Source organism: Sander lucioperca, chromosome 2, assembly GCF_008315115.2.
Source record: "Sander lucioperca isolate FBNREF2018 chromosome 2, SLUC_FBN_1.2, whole genome shotgun sequence".
Classification (NCBI taxonomy): Eukaryota; Metazoa; Chordata; class Actinopteri; order Perciformes; family Percidae; genus Sander; species Sander lucioperca.
In genome coordinates, this window is record NC_050174.1 from 28,033,347 (window position 1) to 28,051,086 (window position 17,740).

Genomic DNA, 17,740 nt, shown 5'->3' on the forward strand with positions numbered 1-17,740 from the left:
TGACTCTTATTTACGTTGAAGTTCTCTATTTTCATCATAACTATTCAGTAAGAGTTTTCTTAGACATTCTCATTTCGTCATGAAAATTCGAACCTGAAAAGAATAAAATCTGAATCACAATATATTCCAACAGTCTTGAACAGACTTGTCTGTGCATGTATTGGCCATGTGACGTGTTCATCTGTGACATAAATGTAACAGAAAGTGTACCAGCGTTTATCCGGCTCCCTCTGCTGTGTGTCTTCGCAGGTGACTCTATGACGTACCATCACGGGCGTCCATTCTCCACTTACGACCACGACAACGACATCGCTGTCACAAACTGTGCCCTGTCCTATAAGGGAGCGTTCTGGTATAAGAACTGCCACCGCGTCAACCTCATGGGACGATATGGAGACAACAGTCACAGCAAGGTGCAGTATCTCGGTTACTGTTTGCCCTATGAACAGTGGTTCCTAAAGAAGTTCTCCCTGATGGTGTTCCATTAGTCTCGATGATAGATATGAGGGTATTCTAGGACTCCTCAAGAGGGTTCAGCTGGTTTTGAAGGGGTTCTAGGGGTCCTTAATGGGGTTCACGGGTCAGCCTTTCGGAGGGTTTAGAGAGTCCTTGATGGAGTTCCATTAAGCCCAGTTTAGACCAAAGATTTGCGATGAGAAAAAAACGTTTTAAAACGTCGCAGAGAAAGGTTTCAGTGCTCTGAACTCTTAGACTCTGAAGGGTCTAAATCTGCACAGCATCCCTTGGAGTGCAACATTGTGCATGGGCCTGCAGCGTGTCTGACTTTAATGCTGGAGATTGAAGTTCACAGACCTGCAGTCAACGTACGCCCTTTTAAACCATAAGCACGATTTTTGTTGTAGTTGCTGAACCCTAAAGCTGGATGTGTTATAGAGTTTAGATTCTCGGCCCAAGCCCGAGCCCGACCCGAGCCCGACCGGACCTCGGGTCAGGATCGGGCCGTTATTTTCTGCCACATCCTCGGGCCGGGCCGGGCCCGGGCTGGACCCTTGATCAAGCAATTTTTTTTTTTTTTTATCCATTACCTTATTATCCTATTTGGGTGGGGAAATAGCTATGCCATAATCAGAAATATTATAAATATATATAGGCTATATAAAAGTAACAAATGTGTACAAAAGTTAGGCTGCAGTTACAAAATGCAGCACGTGTCATGCGCGGAGTCTCCTCCTCTCGCACGCATCACACCGGGAGCTTGAAGATGTAAAGAAAAAAAGAAAAACAGGAGAATTAACTTTGAGCAAGTGTGGAGGAAAGTCGGAGGTATGGAAGCAGTTTAAACAAGTCGTGGGCAGTGACAACAATATGTTGTTCATCATCGTTTCTTTTTTTTTTACGTTTCTTCATTCAGATCCATTTGCGATCCGTTCCATTCTAAACAAACAGCGCAGTTTACAGCTTCGTCCTTGTTGTATTATTCTAAACAGATTTCTGTAGTTCAAACAACTCTGAATTGTAGTTGAGAACGTCAGTTATAACGGCCCATGTATTAAAAAATTGTCGGGTTTAAATCGGGCTCGGGCTCATAATTACAGTTAATCAATCAATCAATCAATCAAACTTTATTTATATAGCACTTTACAGCAACCAGCAGGTATCCAAAGTGCTTAACATCGAAACCAAGAATAAAAACACATATCATACAATATAAAGAAAACATGTAAAATCAGAAATAGTTACAGAGAAACAGAAGAATGAAATTGTCGCACCACTGCTACGTATTAAAAGCCAGACTAAACAGATACGTTTTAAGTTTGGACCTAAAAAGAGCTACATCTGTAATAGTGCAGATATCAGGGGGTAACTTGTTCCAGAGTCTCGGAGCAGCAACTGCAAAAGCCTGGTCACCCCACCGTTTATATCTAGACCTTGGCACTTCTAAAAGTCGCTGGTTTGAAGAACGTAATGACCAGTTGTGCTCCCGCAAAGTTAAAATTTCAGACAAATACTCCGGGGCCAGACCATTTAAGGCCTTGAAAGCAAACAATAAAATCTTAAAATCGATTCTAAAATGCACAGGGAGCCAATGAAGGGTGTAGAGAACAGGAGTGATATGTGCACGTCTAGATGTGTTTGTTAAAAAGCGAGCAGCTGCATTTTGCACAAGTTGAAGACGTGCGATGGAGGTCTGATTCAGACCAACGTAAAGAGCATTACAATAATCCAACCTAGAACTAATAAAGGCATGAATCGCCTTTTCTAGATCGTGCCTGTTGAGGAAAGGCTTAACTTTAGCCAGGAGACGAAGCTGGAAAAAGCTCATTCTAGCAACATCACTGATCTGCTTGTCAAATTTCATGCTGCAATCAAAAGTAACCCCCAAGTTTTTGACAGCTGACCTAGTGTAAGATGCTAGAGCTCCCAAACTCAAAGCTGGACCATTTTGCGTGCCTGAAGTACTGAAAATAATACACTCCGTTTTATCTTCATTCAAATTAAGAAAATTTTCTGAAAGCCACAGCTTAATATCATTGATACAACTAAGCAGGGAGTTTAGTGTGACACTGTCATTTGCTTTAATAGGCAAATAGATTTGCAAATCATCTGCGTAACAATGAAATGACAGGTTATGCTTTCCTATAATAGCCCCTAAAGGCAGCATATATAAAGAAAACAGAATGAGGCCAAGAATTGAGCCCTGGGGAACCCCACAAGAGAGAGGAGCAGCTGACGAGAAGAGGTCACCAATCATGATAGAAAAGCTCCTATTAGCCAAATAGGACCTAAACCATTCAAGTGCCGAGCCTCTGATGCCTACGCAATGCTCAAGGCGAGAGAGGAGGACTGCATGGTCCACAGTGTCAAAAGCCGCTGTGAGGTCCAAGAACACTAAAACAGTAGGATTCCCGGCATCTACAGACAAGGCAATGTCATTATGTACTCTCAACAGTGCAGACTCAGTACTGTGACGTGATCTGAAACCAGATTAAAATTTTTCAAACACAGAGTTCTGCTGTAGAAAGGCTTGTAACTGTATGAAAACAACTTTTTCCAAAACCTTAGTTTTAAGTTAATACTTAAGTTAATTAAGTTAATGTGTCGGGCTCGGACGCAACGTGCTCGGGCTCGGGTAGGTTCGGGCTTGATTTTTTGGGCCGATCTAAGCTCTAATGTGTTGTCATGGCGGGAAGCTTGGGATGCTTTTTTTTCTCGTTTAAGTTTGTTGGTGGACATTGCTCATAGAGTCACCACTGTTGAATGGAAAGCTCAAGTATCTATCCTCGTATATCTTCACTGCAGACCTTGTGCTCACCACAATCACCGTGAATGAAACAACGTAAACACAATGATTGCACAGGAGTAGTCTCCTATTGATTAATGAGAGGCTGAACTATAAATCAAAACCTCTGCTGTGGGTATCTAAAGTTGTTCTGCCATTAGCTCCTCATTAATCCAGCTTAACCACAAGTTAAATGTAGTTTATTTGCAGAAAGGCACAATTTTCTCCTTACCTTATTCATACCATAGTTATCAGAAAGCAAGGATTTTAGAAGTGTTGGCATTGGACGTAATGTAGGGTTTCCAGAAGTGTCCAGTAGTGATGTTTCATGTGTCCATCTCTCCTATCTAGGGGGTCAACTGGTTCCACTGGAAAGGCCACGAGCACTCCATTGAGTTTGCTGAGATGAAGATCAGGCCATCCAACTTCAGGAACCTGGAAGGAAGAAGGAAACGATCATAAACCCCCACCCCTCCCCCCACCACCACCACCACCAACACTGCTACAAATCTGCCTGGACTCCCCATAGACCACCTAGACTCCCACACCCACACACCCTGCAGCGACCAAAGCCACTGCCGAGATCCCTGCTGCCTCCACCTCCCCTCCCCCCATTCGCTCACAGATCAGCATGGACTTCATGAGATGACACCCCCCCCGATGACACGGTTGTGGAAATGCGGCCAGTGCGGAAATCAATGTGCATGTTACAAAGTGGACTTAAATCAAGCCCACACAGATTCTACTCACGCACCAAAGATAGCAAAAACAACTCCATTTCCCCTGATTCTGATCCATCCTCCAGTGTTGCAGCATTCGTGGGGGGGCTTTGGCATTATGTTGTGTACAGTAATTAATACAGTTCCTATTTCACATTTGGGGTATGACAGGAAGGGCAGGCTGTTTATGCAGTAGTACAATGTGGTCTTGTTTAGGTTCAGGGCCTCTTTGCTAAAACCGATAATACAGTGATTCAGCAATTCAACTGGATCATTTTACAGTCTATTCCTTGTACAGTACTGTACACGTATCCATCTAAATGAAAGATTTGGAAAGGGATATTGGCATTGCTCAGATGTCAGATATCTCCGTCTAACTTGCCATTTGTTTGTGTTTGTGCTTAACTTGTCTCAGTGTCACTTTATTCTCCCCAGGTCCCCTCATCTCACACATCTCATGTGATAGAGATGGAAATGAAAAGAGAAAAAAAATATATGGAAAAGTATTTTACCCCGCCACATTCCATGTCCACGTGGATGGCAATGTTTCCATTCATTACGTCAGCCCCTGAAGGCATCATGCACAAAGAACAGAGAAAAGAAAAGCTGGTGTGTTTTTCCATGTGTTTGGTTACTGCTGTGAATCCGAGGCAGGACCTGTTCCTCAGTATATAATGAGATGCGGTGATGATATTTTCTTTCTTTTTGCAAAATGTGAATACAGTTCATATGTGTGGAACAGGACGAGACACAAAAGGTTGAGTTTCTGTTGGACATAGTAAGGTCTCAATGCTTATGTTGATGCTGATAGAGTTTCAACAGGCCAAGACTAGAGAAGTAGTTGCTGCCCCCCCAGCCCTGCCACAGCAGCACACTAACCACTGACCCTGTGCAGAATGCCTGTGTAAATTAAGTTTGTTTTTATGCTTTGTTTGTTATAACTGGGTGAACAACCGGTGTTTCTCTGTGAACTGTGTTACAATAAAACACTTTGTTTCAAAGGAACATGTTCAGGCCTTTTATTTTCTACTCAAGGTCCACTTTCGATCACATCTCATGGTCTTCCAGTTGACCGTGAGTTACCATTTTTGTGCCTCCTTAAGTAAAGTAAGTAGCAGCTAATGAGGTTTTATTGAGGAATTCTAAATGAAGGAAACAGAGGCAGCAGGATATATATATATATATATATATATATATATATATATATATATATATTATGTATATATTGGTTATATAAAGACTCAGCAGTTTACTGACATTACATCTAAAGCATAAAGGACACTCTCTCTCTCTGTCTCTCTCTGTCTCCCTCTCTCTCTCTGTCTCTCTCTCTATCTCTCTCTCTCTCTCTCTCTCTCTCTCTCTCTCTCTCTCTCTGTCTCTCTCTCTCTCTCTCTCTCTCTCTCTCTCTCTCTCTCTCTCTCTCTCTCTCTCTCTCTCTCTCTCTGTCAATTCAATTCAATTCCAGGTAGCTTTATTAGCATGACTGTAGGTACAGTGTTGCCAAAGCACAAGCAAAACAGCATAACAATTTTCACAGTAACAATTAGAACATTGACAGCATTAAGGGAAACAGTAACATGTAATATGAAAAATTGCATGTACACATTCACTTTCTCTCTCTTTTTCGTACACACACACATACGCATGTACACACACACACACACACACACACACACACACACACACACACACACACATATAGACAGTCTATGCATTACAATACATTGGATTAATACAGACATTAGGTCGGGCATTGTGGCGAGGTGTCCGACTCACTGTCCCTCATGTCATGACAAGCTGCGACGTATCTGGCAGCCAGCGGAGCAGTCGGTCCTTCTCCTAGCAGCTGGGCCAGTTTAACAGTCACTAAGGGAGCTAAAATTTGCAATTTTGTTTGAAAATTGTAGAAAATATCCTTTTCTTATCTATTCAAACTTTGGACAGTATAGGAGAAAGTGCATCTCTGTCTCAACCTCGCCATTCGTACAGTGACCACAGATCCGCCGCTCTCTTGGAAGCCATGCTTGTTTGTAGTGGCCTTTCTCTACGACGAGGCTGTGGTCACTGAGCCTGTACCTGTACTGGTCTTTCTCTACGGTGATGCTGTGGTCACTGAGCCTGTACTAGTACTGGTCTTTCTCTACAACGAGGCTGTGGTCACTGAGCCTGTACCTGTACTGGTCTTTCTCTACGGCGAGGCTGTGGTCACTGAGCCTGTACTAGTACTGGTCTTTCTCTACAACGAGGCTGTGGTCACTGAGCCTGTACCTGTACTGGTCTTTCTCTACGGCGAGGCTGTGGTCACTGAGCCTGTACTAGTACTGGTCTTTCTCTACAACGAGGCTGTGGTCACTGAGCCTGTACCTGTACTGGTCTTTCTCTACGGCGAGGCTGTGGTCACTGAGCCTGTACTATTACTGGTCTTTCTCTACGGCGAGGCTGTGGTCACTGAGCCTGTACTATTACTGGTCTTTCTCTACGGCGAGGCTGTGGTCACTGAGCCCGTACCTGTACTGGTCTTTCTCTACGGCGAGGCTGTGGTCACTGAGCCTGTACTAGTACTGGTCTTTCTCTACGGCGAGGCTGTGGTCACTGAGCCTGTACTTGGTAAGAATCTGTCTCTGCTTGGTATCTCTGATGGTGGAGAGGTACTCTGCCAATTCATAATCTCTTTTTAGTGACAAATAGCATTCTAATTTTGATTGTGATTTTGTTTGATCATCCCAATGTTGCAGGTATTTCTTCTTACTTTGATTCATAATTTGTTTGACTTTGATGTGATTTAGGAGAGCAGTGCTGGTCTGAGGTTGATGGGTTGGTGTATTAGTTAACTCCAGAACCAGCTGACAGAGGGGGCTGGTTTCAGGGCTGACCTCTTGGTTTTTGACTGCTTGAAACTTTATGGTATTTTCTGCACTGGATTTCAGATGTATCCAGAACTTTTTTGTACGTTTAAAGCCAATGGGAATCTGCCTAATTCTGCCCTGCATGCATTTGTGGGTGTTTTCCTTTGGACCCTGAGAATATTTCTAATAAATTCTGCATGCAGGGATTCTATGGGGTGTTTATCCCATCTAGTGTAGTCAAGCTTACTGAGTGGATCCCATATCTCACATCCATACAGTGCAATCGGCATGATGACGCTGTCAAATATTTTGCACCAGATCTTAATTGGAATTTGTATTTTATTAAAATTCCTTTTGATGGCATAGAGAGCTCTACGAGCTTTCTCTTTTAGCACATTCACTGCAAGCTCAAAGCTTCCTGAGGCTCTGAGTTTCAGGCCGAGGTAGTCCTAACATTGTGAATGCTCTAGGACCGTGTTTCCTAGAGTGAAAAGGTGTCTGGTTGCCTGGGATCTGGCTTTCTTTTGGAAGATAACAATCTTGTTTTTTGCCAGATTAACTGCCAGGGCCCAGTTCTGACAGAAGTGCTCTAGCAGGTCCAGGTGCTGCTGTAAGCCTTGTTCAGAGGGTGAGAGCAGCACCAGGTCATCTGCAGAGAGCAGGAATTTAACTTCCGTGTTGTTGAGGGGGAGTCCAGGAGCTGTAGATTGTTCCAGTAACACCGCTAACTCATTAATATAGATATTGAACAGGGTAGGACTCAAGCTACAGCCCTGTCTCACCCCACACCCCTGAGTGAAGTATTCTGTTCTGCTGTTATCAATTTTCTCAGCACATTTGTTGTCCATATAGATGGATTTGATTATATCATCTATTTTACCCCCTACACCGCTTTGTAAAGTTTTATAAAATAATCCATCATGCCAAATTGAGTCAAATGCTTTCCTAAAATCAACAAAACAAGCAAATATTTTACTTTTGTTTGCTTGAATAAGATGTTTGTTGATTAGGGTGTGTAGGGTGTAGATGTGGTCAGTGGTACGGTGTTTTGGTAAGAAGCCAATCTGACCTTTACTCAGGACATTGTGTTGGGTAAGGAAGGCCTGTAGACGGGCGTTTAGAATACAGCAGAACACCTTCCCCAGGTTACTGATCACACAGATGCCTCGGTAGTTACTGGGGTCGAATTTGTCTCCACTCTTAAAGATGGGGGATATAAGCCCCCTGTTCCAGACCTCAGGGAAGCAGCCAGCTTGAAGAACGAGGTTGAACAGCTTTAAAAGGACTTCTCCAGCTCGGGGGGGCTGTGTTTCAGCATTTCAGTCCTGATGCTGTCAGGTCCACATGCTCTCTTTGGTTTTAGTTCATGGAGTGTGTGTGTTAACTCCTCTTGGGTGATGTCATAGTCCAGTGGGTTTTGACTGTCTTTTATGATTTTTCCAGGGAGTGTAACTGTTGTGTAATGCCTTGTTGGCCAGTTGTAAGGTTATCTGATGGGATTGGGTTGTAAAGGTGTTCAGAGTAGTTCCTCCATGTTTCTCCATCTTTCAGAGGTGGTCTTGGTTTTGTTTTGGGTTTAGGTTATTCCATTTTTCCCAAAACTGATTCTGGCTTATTTATGTTTCTATTTCTTCTATGGTTTCATTATAGTGTGTTTGTTTTTTCTTCTGAATCATATGTTTATATTCTTTGAGTTTGCTGCAGTAGTTTTCTCTAATTTCTGGGTTGTGTGATTGGCGTTTTTTTTCCTCATTAGTTCACACTCCTTGTCAAACCATTTTTCTTTGTGGGTTGTGTTTTTGGGTTTAGGATTACCCCTCAACAGATTTGCTTTGAGGGCGATTCTGTGATATAGTTCATTTATTTGATTTACTGCCATTGTTACATCTGCCTGATTTGGTGTGAATGTTGTTACTAAAAAGTTGTTAATAAGATTAGTAATTTCAACCGAGTTAGCTGCATTGGTGAATTCAGACACACTGTCAGATGTCCATTTATAGGACAGATTGAGTTTTACAAGTTTTTTAGTGTCTATAATTTTAATTTCCTGTGTTCTTTTCAGATATACATGTATCTGGCAGTGGTCTGAAAGTGGTAACTGAGGTCTTACAGTGAATGCGTTGATGGAGGAGGGGTCCATGTCAGTAAATGCGTAGTCGACTACACTAGACCCAAGAGCTGAGCAGTATGTGAACCGGCCTAATGAGTCCCCTGTCATCCTACCATTCAGAAAGTACAGGCCTAGGCCTCGACACAGATGCACTAGCTCCTTACCATTTCTGTTAATGACAGAGTCAGGGTTGAGTCTAGATTTCATCTGATTTTCCAAGTTTGGCGATGTAATGAATTTGTTATCTTTCTCACTTATTTCGACTATTTCATTTTCCAAACCTGTTCTAGCATTAAATCCCCACATAGCAGCACGTTGCCCTGAGCCTGGAAATGGCTGCATTCTGAGTTTAGGTCAGTGAAGAACTCTTCTTTAAAGTAAGGTGATTCTGTAGGTGGGGCATACACTGCACAGATGTAGAGGTCATTTTCATGACTTATAACTCCTTTACTCAGCTTTAACCACACTCGAGTGAGTTCTTTCTTTTTGACGGATAGATATGGTGTCAGGAATTCTTTAAACCAAATTATAACACCCCCTGAGTCTCTGCCACGGTTTATGTTTTTGTATTTTAAAGATGGTAAAATAATTTCTTTATAGCCTGAGGGACAGTGAGTACTTAAATCTGTTCTACACCAAGTTTCCAATAGAACAACAATGTCATGGTGTTTGATACTGAGTAGAAAGTCAGAGTTAAGACTTTTGGCTCCAAACACCGATGAATCATGCCCCTGGATATTCCAGAAAGTTATGGAGAATGATCTCGTCATGTATGTTATGTATATTCTTGGTTATGAGTCATTGAAAGAGAAATTAAAAAGAAAGAAATAGTCACAAATGAATACATATGGGTATTCTTCCCTTATCCTTTTTTTTTTTTTTTTTAGCCTAATTTCTGGAAGATGAGGTGGAGCAGTTGCCTCACTTCTCCGATGTCGGTACAGACTGGATGTTGTTTACCTTGGAGAATGTCTGAGTAGGTGGTGTGGTGCTGTAGAGCTCCACAGCAGTGGCAGTTGTCCAGCAGAGTGCTCTCCTCATGTGTACTTGTGGTGTTGGAGTTCCTTGCATGAGGGCATGGGTCAGCTTGGTTGGGTTTGGTGTTATTGAGCTGGGGTCTGCTGGTTTGAGCTCTCCTGGGCTGAGTACTGCTAGCCTGGGCCTTGCTGTGCTGGGCACTGGTTGGTTGGGCTGGCCTGGTCATGGTTCTGCTGGGTTGGGCTCCACTGTGCTGGGCTCTGGTTGGTTGGGCTGGCCTGGTCATGGTTCTGCTGGGTTGGGCTCCACTGTGCTGGGCACTGGTTGGTTGGGCTGGCCTGGTCATGGTTCTGCTGGGTTGGGCTCCACTGTGCCGGGATTGGTTGGTCTGCCGATGAGAGGGCTGGGCTCCGGTGTGGGCTCTTTGTGTATTAACTGTTGAGTTGGGGTGTCTGTTGTCTATTGTGGGGCTGGGCAGCCTGACTGGGTTGGAGGTGAGAGGGGACTCTGCCCAGAGTTGTATCTTTTATGTCCTTTGCTAGTTGTCTAACTGTATCAGCATATAGGTGCACACGGTCATAGAGATGCTCCTCTGACAGAGATGGGTGGTGGGCAATGTGGGTGTTTGGGATTTCTGAGCAATATGAAGATATTTTTTGGTTAATCTTGTTGATCAGATCGTTGGGAAAGTCTTTTCTGGGGAGGAGTGATGAAATTATGATGTTTGCCATAGGGAATTCTTCATGGGCCTTCTTTGCCACCATTTTTATTGATTCTGCTACGGCCTCTCTTTTGGATCTTAGATTGTTTGTTCCAGTATGAATTATGATATTTTGTGGAGCTATTAGAGTGGATAGACAGAGTACTTCAAGAGCAGATTCTGTGGTGGGGCACCAGAATTTTGCCACTCTGTGGGTGGGGAACAGCTTTAAGGGGTCGAGGTATCATCCATTAGAGTCAATGAGTATGGCTGTTTTGATGGTCGGCTGGGCTTGGGACAAGGCTGCAGGCAGGGGTGGATGTGTAGCAGGTGAGGGTGCAGCAGTAGATGTTGACGGGGTTGGGGCAGTCTCTGTTGTCGGTGTGGGCGTGGCTGGAGAGGTGAGCAGGGGTGGTAGTGGGGCATGTGTGGGCGTGGCTGTAGGCGTTGGCGGGGGTGTGGTAGTCTCTGCTGTCAGTATGGGCATGGCTGTGGAGGTAGGCTGGGGCGGGGGTGTGGCAGGCGACATCAGCTGGTTTGCTGAAGCAGATAGAGTGGGTTTGTTGGTGGGATAGTGTCTATCTTGTGGAGCCGTGTTGGTGCTGGTGTCTGGGCTGCTCTCTGTCTGTGAGGCTGTAGCAGTAACTTGGAGCTGGTTGAAGACAGCTGTGGTTGGGTTGGTAGTCAGGCTGGTAGTCAGGCTGGTCAGCTGTTCTGTAAGGCTCTGGGTTGTGCTGTTTTTCTGTTCCAAGGATGTTTTTACTAGTCTCAGTTCAGCATCCAGGTCATTGTTTTGTTCTTTCAAGCTGTCCATTCTTAATACAAGGTTTTTTATCGTGAGTTAATTTTCCTCTTTAAACTTTCGAAATTCATCTTCTAGCTGTTTGACAGAATTAGTGTCCATTAGTTGGCTTTCCTTAAACTCTGCAATTTCCATTTCCACAAAAGAAAGACACTCCTGGATCCTCAGCACTGACACAGTTGTTCTGTGTGTCTGAGGGGAGGGAGAAGCAGTGGCTGTGCGTGGAGAAGAAGCTGGAGGAGGGGGCGTGGCAGAAGGGGGAGGGGGAGGGGGGTGGCAGAAGGGGGAGAGGGAGGGGCAGGGGGAGAAGGAGCTGGAGGAGGAGGCGTGGCAGAAGGGGGAGGGGGAGGAGGGGGTGTGGGCTTTGGGTTTTCTGATGCTGTCACTGTAGGGGAGACGGAGGTCTTCTTTTTCTCAGCCAGGATTTTGAGTTTAGGAAAGTCTTTTTCAAATTTCTCAAGGCTTGCCTCTGATCCCTGGATCATGATCTTTCCGTTGTTGTACAGGTTGATGTTAAATTTGGGCTTGGAATCTAGATAGAGTTGTCTCATTACTCTGTTCCCTGCCATTTTGTAGTCTTTGTTGGTGGAACTTAGGGCTTGGTGCCATGCTTCCGGATGGTTAGTAAAGAATACCAGATCTACCTTTATATCCTTATCATTTAGGACCATGGAGTCTGATACTAAGGTTTCTGGAGAGGCTCTTAGTACGTGGTCCTTGTATTTCTTCCTTTGAGCCTCACTAGTCACTGTGGCTGGGTAGTTGACAGTAAGGCTGCTGAGACTCCGCCCCTTAAATGTATCCATTTCTAACTGTCGATGGCTCTGTCTTATCAGCTCTTATCAGAGGTAGCTTAATAGCTTATGGTGCTAAATCACTGAAATTGGTGGCTTACCTCTTTGTTATTTTGCTTAATCTGCTGTTTTTGACGTCCTTTTAGTAATCTCTTTAAACTAGACTCTTAACTAATAACATATACATATTTATGAGGAGCTCATATCTTGCTGCTGATCTTCTCAAGGGGGTAAGCTTCTCCTCGGACCGCGAACCTCCTATGGCACCATTTTAATGCTACAAAGCAATCACCCCCCGTTAGCATCCCATTTACTGCCATTCATTTTGACGTCACTTTGACAGAGAATAACTTTACATCTGAAGAGTTTAAAGACTCTATTTGTCCGTTGTTTATTTCTAAAGAAACACGACAATGTATAAAAGGCTCCATTACCTTGTAGCTCACGTTATGGCTCCGTAGCAGACGTTTTTATAAAAATAAGCTAACGATTGGGTCATAACCACGAGACTTACTGTCTCATAGTAGAGGAATTACCGTATAGTACAGGAGAAGCGCGCAGGCAGTTTCGTCTCACATTAGCTGTTTAAGTTTAATTACTAATGTTAACTATCATTTTAGTGATCAATAATTAGCCTGTGTCTATGTTATCTCCTTACATATACCTACGCTCTCCGTCTCTGCTAGATTGGGAATGATTGAGATTTCTCTTGGCACAGCTACCAGAAGACTTCCAACTTTCAGACAGGTTGCTCACGTCACATCTACGTCTTCAAGCTCAGTTGGAGGCTGCTCAGTAACGCTCAGCCATCACCGGGAAACAGCTTCTAATATCCTTCACTGGTCTCCGTCCAGAGACACGGGATCTGCTGGTCCATTCTTATATACAGTCTATGGATCTTCTCTCTCTCTCTCTCTCTCTCTCTGTCTCTGTCTCTCTCTCACTCTCTCTCTCTCTGTCTCTGTCTCTCTCTCACTCTCTCTCTCTCTCTCTCTCTCTCTCTCTCTTACTCTCTCTTCTCTCTCTCTCTGTCTCTCTCTCTCCCTCTGTCTGTTTCTCTCTCTCTGTGTCTCTCTCTCTCTCTCTCTCTCTCTCTGTGTCTCTCTCTCCCTCTCTCTCTCTCTCTCTCTCTCTGTCTCTCTCTCTCCCTCTGTCTGTTTCTCTCTCTCTGTGTCTCTCTCTCTCTCTCTCTCTCTGTGTCTCTCTCTCTCTCTTACTCTCACTCTCTCTCTCTCTCTCTGTCTCTCTCTCTCCCTCTGTCTGTTTCTCTCTCTCTGTGTCTCTCTCTCTCTCTCTCTCTCTCTCTGTGTCTCTCTCTCTCTCTTACTCTCACTCTCTCTCTCTCTCTCTGTCTCTCTCTCTCCCTCTGTCTGTTTCTCTCTCTGTTTCTCTCTCTCTCTCTCTCTCTCTCTCTCTCTCTCTCTCTCTGTCTCTCTCTCTCTGTCAATTTTCTATTTCATGTTGCTTTATTGGCATGACAAAAAATACATCTGTGTTGCCAAAGCATAAGAACAAACATACATATAAACAACAACAAGGAGTAAATACATCTGATATAATAATACAAGTAAACAGGATAATTATGATATAAATGCAGATACTAAACAGATTTTGTGCATGTCCCTCAAAGGGTACGTTGAAACAATAATATATATTAAAAGAAAAGAATACAGATAAACAAAATAATAAAAATATATATAATATGTAACTTGTATAAATAATTCTTATATATACAAGTTTCTATTTATTTAGCCTTTTTGAGCCTGTCTCTCTCTCTGTCTCTCTCTCTCTCTCTCTCTCTCTCTCTCTCTCTCTCTCTCTCTCTCTGGCCCATATGAATGAATTCATGATTTATTATTGTGTCTTGTATAAAAAGAAATATGCCAGGCTTAAAAGACACCATTATTTACAGCAAAGACCTATACCTACAGTATGTGTACACATCATTTAAGATCAAAGTAGAAACGTGTGTATAGTATGTCAGGTATCTGGTGTGTGTGTGTGTGTGTGTGTGTGTGTGTGTGTGTGACTCCGCTGCTTTGCTTCAGTCGGATATCTACAAGGATATTAAATCAAGGCTGAGTCGGCAGAAAAGCCAGTCGGACTGATCAGTCGGGTCCCGAGGTCCAACTGGAGTGTGCACAGCCACTATTGAAGCCCAGATGTCACTGCGCATGTGCACTGTCGTCTCCTCTTTTAAGCCTCCTTGGAGAACGCCGTGTTTGGCACATGTCCATTTCCTGGTTTTCCCTGCTGGGAGCGGCCGCTGCCCTCCCGACGCACTTCCCTGCTGGACTACAGTGCAAGGTTATTATACTTCTGATTTGTCAATAAGTTTTTCTCTGTCTCTTTAGTTTAGTCTGAGTTCGTTTTCAGAGTGTTTGTTTGCTAGTTTTCCAGTAGTTTTAGTTTGTTTGTGAGAGCCTGGTAAGTTAGGCCTGTAATGTCTACATGAACCTATTAATAACATCATGTGTAATGTTTGATCTCCTCCTTCTTCACCAGTGAAACATTGTAGCTAATCACGTTGATGTGATGTGATGTGATGTGATTTGCATCAGTTTGAACCATGCAGTAGTTTCAGAGGTCCAGCTCCTCAACAGTACCAGAGGTAGCTCTGAGCCCGTTTTCATCTGGAGTCCCTGGCACAACCCTAACAACCCTAACCCAACAGTAAAGGTTGACAGCATTAGCACTCAACAACAGGAAGACAACACTACAGCAACAATTTCACAACATTAATCCCAATAGTACCAACGTGAAGATCAGCTGTTTGGGTTTATGCTTGATGGGAAGATGATTGGTTTGATTTCCTCTCCTTCCAGGGACAGTAATAGGCCTGAGCGTCCCCGTGGCGATGAGGAGGGCGTGTCTCTGGACGTTGGTGAAATGTCTCAGCGTGTCCGGCCTGCTCGTCCTGTCTGCTCACATCTTCACCGTGAGGAGGAAAGATCCGGCGACGCCGAGCCCCCTCCCAGCCGCCGAGTACCGGCTCCTATCCCCTGACACCTATGGGTACACCCTGACCCCGGCCGCTGGGTTCAGGGACACCCCCCCCTTCCTGCTCCTTCTGGTCCCTGTGTCCCCTGGGGAGGCTGCAGCCAGGGATGCCGTCAGGCAGACATGGGGGGCTCCAGGGCGGGACAGCCGAGCTCTGTTCTTCGTGGGGCTCCCTGAGGGGGGGCGGGGCTCCGGCGTCCAGGCCCAGCTGGAGGAGGAGAGCAGGACACACGCAGACATCGTCCAGATGGACTTCCAGGACAGCTACCAAAACCTGACCATCAAGACCCTGATGATGATGAGCTGGCTGGCCAGCCGCTGCCCCAACGCCTCCTACGCCATGAAGGTGGACGCGGACATCTTCGTCAACGTCTTCCTCCTGCTCCGCAGGCTGAGGAGCTCGCCGCAGCGGGGCTTCATCAGCGGCTCTGTGATCAGTGATGGTCGGCCCCGCAGGGACAGCAGCAGCAAATGGAGTGTGTCGGAGGAGCTGTACCCCGCCGACAGCTTCCCCCCGTACCTGTCCGGAGCCGGCTACGTCTTCTCGGCAGACATGGCGGCCAGGATCTCCTGGGCGTCCCGGTTCGTCCGGATGCTCCCCCTGGAGGACGTGTACGTGGGTCTGTGTCTGCGCGTGCTGGCCGTGCGGCCGGTGTACTCCCGCAGCCTGCTGCCCCCCAGGAACCTGTTTGAGATCCAACACCTGGACTACGACAGGTGCACCTTCGCCAAACTGGTCATTGTCAACGGGTTCACACCGTCCCAGCTGCTGCACATGTGGCAGGACTTCTCCTCAGGCCACAGCAGCTGCTGACTGCCATTCTGGGGTTAACCTAACCCTCTTAGCATTAAGGAAACAAGGAAAGGAAGCCATCAGACACAGCCATGGGGGGTGGTATATTATTAGTGTTCATTATCAGGGAATTTAACTAATGGGCACTTTACTGAGAGGAGAGGAATGTAGTTCTGAAATGAGATTGTCAATGTCAATAGTCAATCAGCTGAAAATGATGGGAAACTGTTGATTATTTTAATCATTACGTAACATACACAAGATGACATCTTCAAATGTCTTGTTGTTTTGACCAACATGTTCAGTTTATTGTCCTGTAAGTCAAGAAAAGCAGGAACCATGAAAAGAAGGGCAGATAACGTTTCTGTTGACCAACAGATTGAATAGCTAGATCTTTAATCAACAGTGGTCAGTTTTTAGGTCATTTAAAGAGAAAATATGCTAAACACAATCATATCACTTTTTTCATTTATTTCTATCATGGAGCCACCCTAACAACCCAGCAGAAAGTCTGAATGTATAATATTATAGTGTATGATACAGACTTTGTCAGCTTTGTGTGTGTGTGCGTGTGTGCGTGTGTGCCTGTGTGCGTGTGCGTGTGTGTGTGCGCGCGCGCGTGCGTCTTTAAGTTCCTGTTTTCAGTGACTTTGAAATGTACCGTTGCTGCCTCATCACTGAAGCTGTATTTCTTACTGCAAATTAATATTTATGTATATATTACTGCTGTTGCCTTGGTTTCACTCGTGCTGTTTCCATCCAAACCAAATAAAAGCCTTGATTTTTACATTGAAGATGGATTCCTCATCACATGCACCATCACACGCAGTACAGAGGGCTTTGGATGCATCAGGTGACAAACTGTAAGTAGATGAAATGAAATAAGTTGTGATGGAAGAATTCAGAACTTTTACTGAAGTTAAAAAAAAACTGTTACACAGTTTTACTTCAGTATTGGCAAAATGTACTAAAGTATCAAAAGTGAAAGTTCTCAGTTTCCAGAGTTTTTATTTTTTATTTTTAAAATCTTGTTTGCACTAAATTAATACATTTTAGGCTCTGTATGAAATGAAAAATATGAGATTAGTGTGTTATTGTTACTAACTGATACATCTGAAGCTATAGCTGCTGACTTGAAGAGTTGATGGTTCAGTCACTCCTCTGGGGGGGGGGGGACTCTGACCATAGAAATACATACTCTATAAATATATAGAGACCCCACTCAGATGGTTTAGAGAGGAAAGCTTTTGGTGCAGGAAAATCCTCAACAAACTCCGTCAATCTCTATGAAAGACTATGAAAGCAAATTTCATAAGTTCACCATCTGTTCTGCATGTAAATAAAGTAATTCAGATAATTGAAAGGAAGTAAAAAAAAAAGGACAATATTGTGTGCAAGTATAAACTGGCAACAAAAGGAAATACTAAGAGTACAAGTACCTCAAGATAAAGGCTGGGTATCATTTAAAAGCTGATGCTGATGGAGTACTTCATCTTTATTTACGTTACACATGTACTTCATCTTTACCTCCACCAGCTGCTGGTAGTGGGCCAATCACACCTCGCGTTAAACAACAGTATTCAGTACTTCCCACCACTGCCAATATGAGAATGCAGATGTAAACGAGAATATAGACAGATATGTTCTAAATGAGAAAATGATGGATGGATGATGGAATGATGTAAGCTGCACTGTGGGTGCTGACTGATCATATGAAATCATCCGATTGGATGATGCTGGGAGCTTTAGGTGCT

The 17,740-nt window shown here is 44.2% G+C and overlaps 2 protein-coding genes across 9 annotated transcripts in view; both read left to right on the top strand.

Moving 5' to 3' along the window:
• Window positions 1-4,965, top strand: part of LOC116050407 (tenascin-like) — a 94,914-nt gene extending 89,949 nt beyond the window's left edge. For all 7 annotated transcript variants that reach the window (XM_035995802.1, XM_031300424.2, XM_031300427.2 and 4 more), the window contains 2 exons: window positions 250-413; window positions 3,593-4,965. In XM_035995802.1, the coding sequence (XP_035851695.1) occupies window positions 250-413; window positions 3,593-3,703 (275 nt within the window). In that variant the 3' untranslated portion in view covers window positions 3,704-4,965. The remainder of the gene's footprint in view (window positions 1-249; window positions 414-3,592) is intronic.
• A 9,389-nt stretch (window positions 4,966-14,354) lies between these two features.
• On the top strand, window positions 14,355-16,528 carry si:ch73-195i19.3 (beta-1,3-galactosyltransferase 2). 2 transcript variants are annotated; one of them, XM_031300419.2, is made up of 2 exons: window positions 14,355-14,500; window positions 15,019-16,528. In XM_031300419.2, the coding sequence occupies exons 1-2, from the start codon at window positions 14,356-14,358 to the stop codon at window positions 16,005-16,007; spliced, it is 1,134 nt and encodes a 377-aa protein (XP_031156279.2). In that variant the 5' UTR covers window position 14,355; the 3' UTR covers window positions 16,008-16,528. The 2 variants fall into 2 exon arrangements, with proteins under 2 accessions (XP_031156279.2, XP_031156280.1); XM_031300420.2 differs by lacking the exon at window positions 14,355-14,500 and adding an exon at window positions 14,539-14,620.
• Window positions 16,529-17,740: the final 1,212 nt, after the last annotated feature.

What these genes read in the sequence shown, in the direction of transcription:
- si:ch73-195i19.3 (XM_031300419.2), top strand. Translation starts at nt 14,356, where the DNA reads ATGTCACTGCGCATGTGCACTGTCGTCTCCTCTTTTAAGCCTCCTTGG. An exon ending in CTGCTGGACTACAGTGCAAG is followed by an intron (nt 14,501 to 15,018) that starts GTTATTATACTT and finishes CTCTCCTTCCAG; the next exon opens with GGACAGTAATAGGCCTGAGC.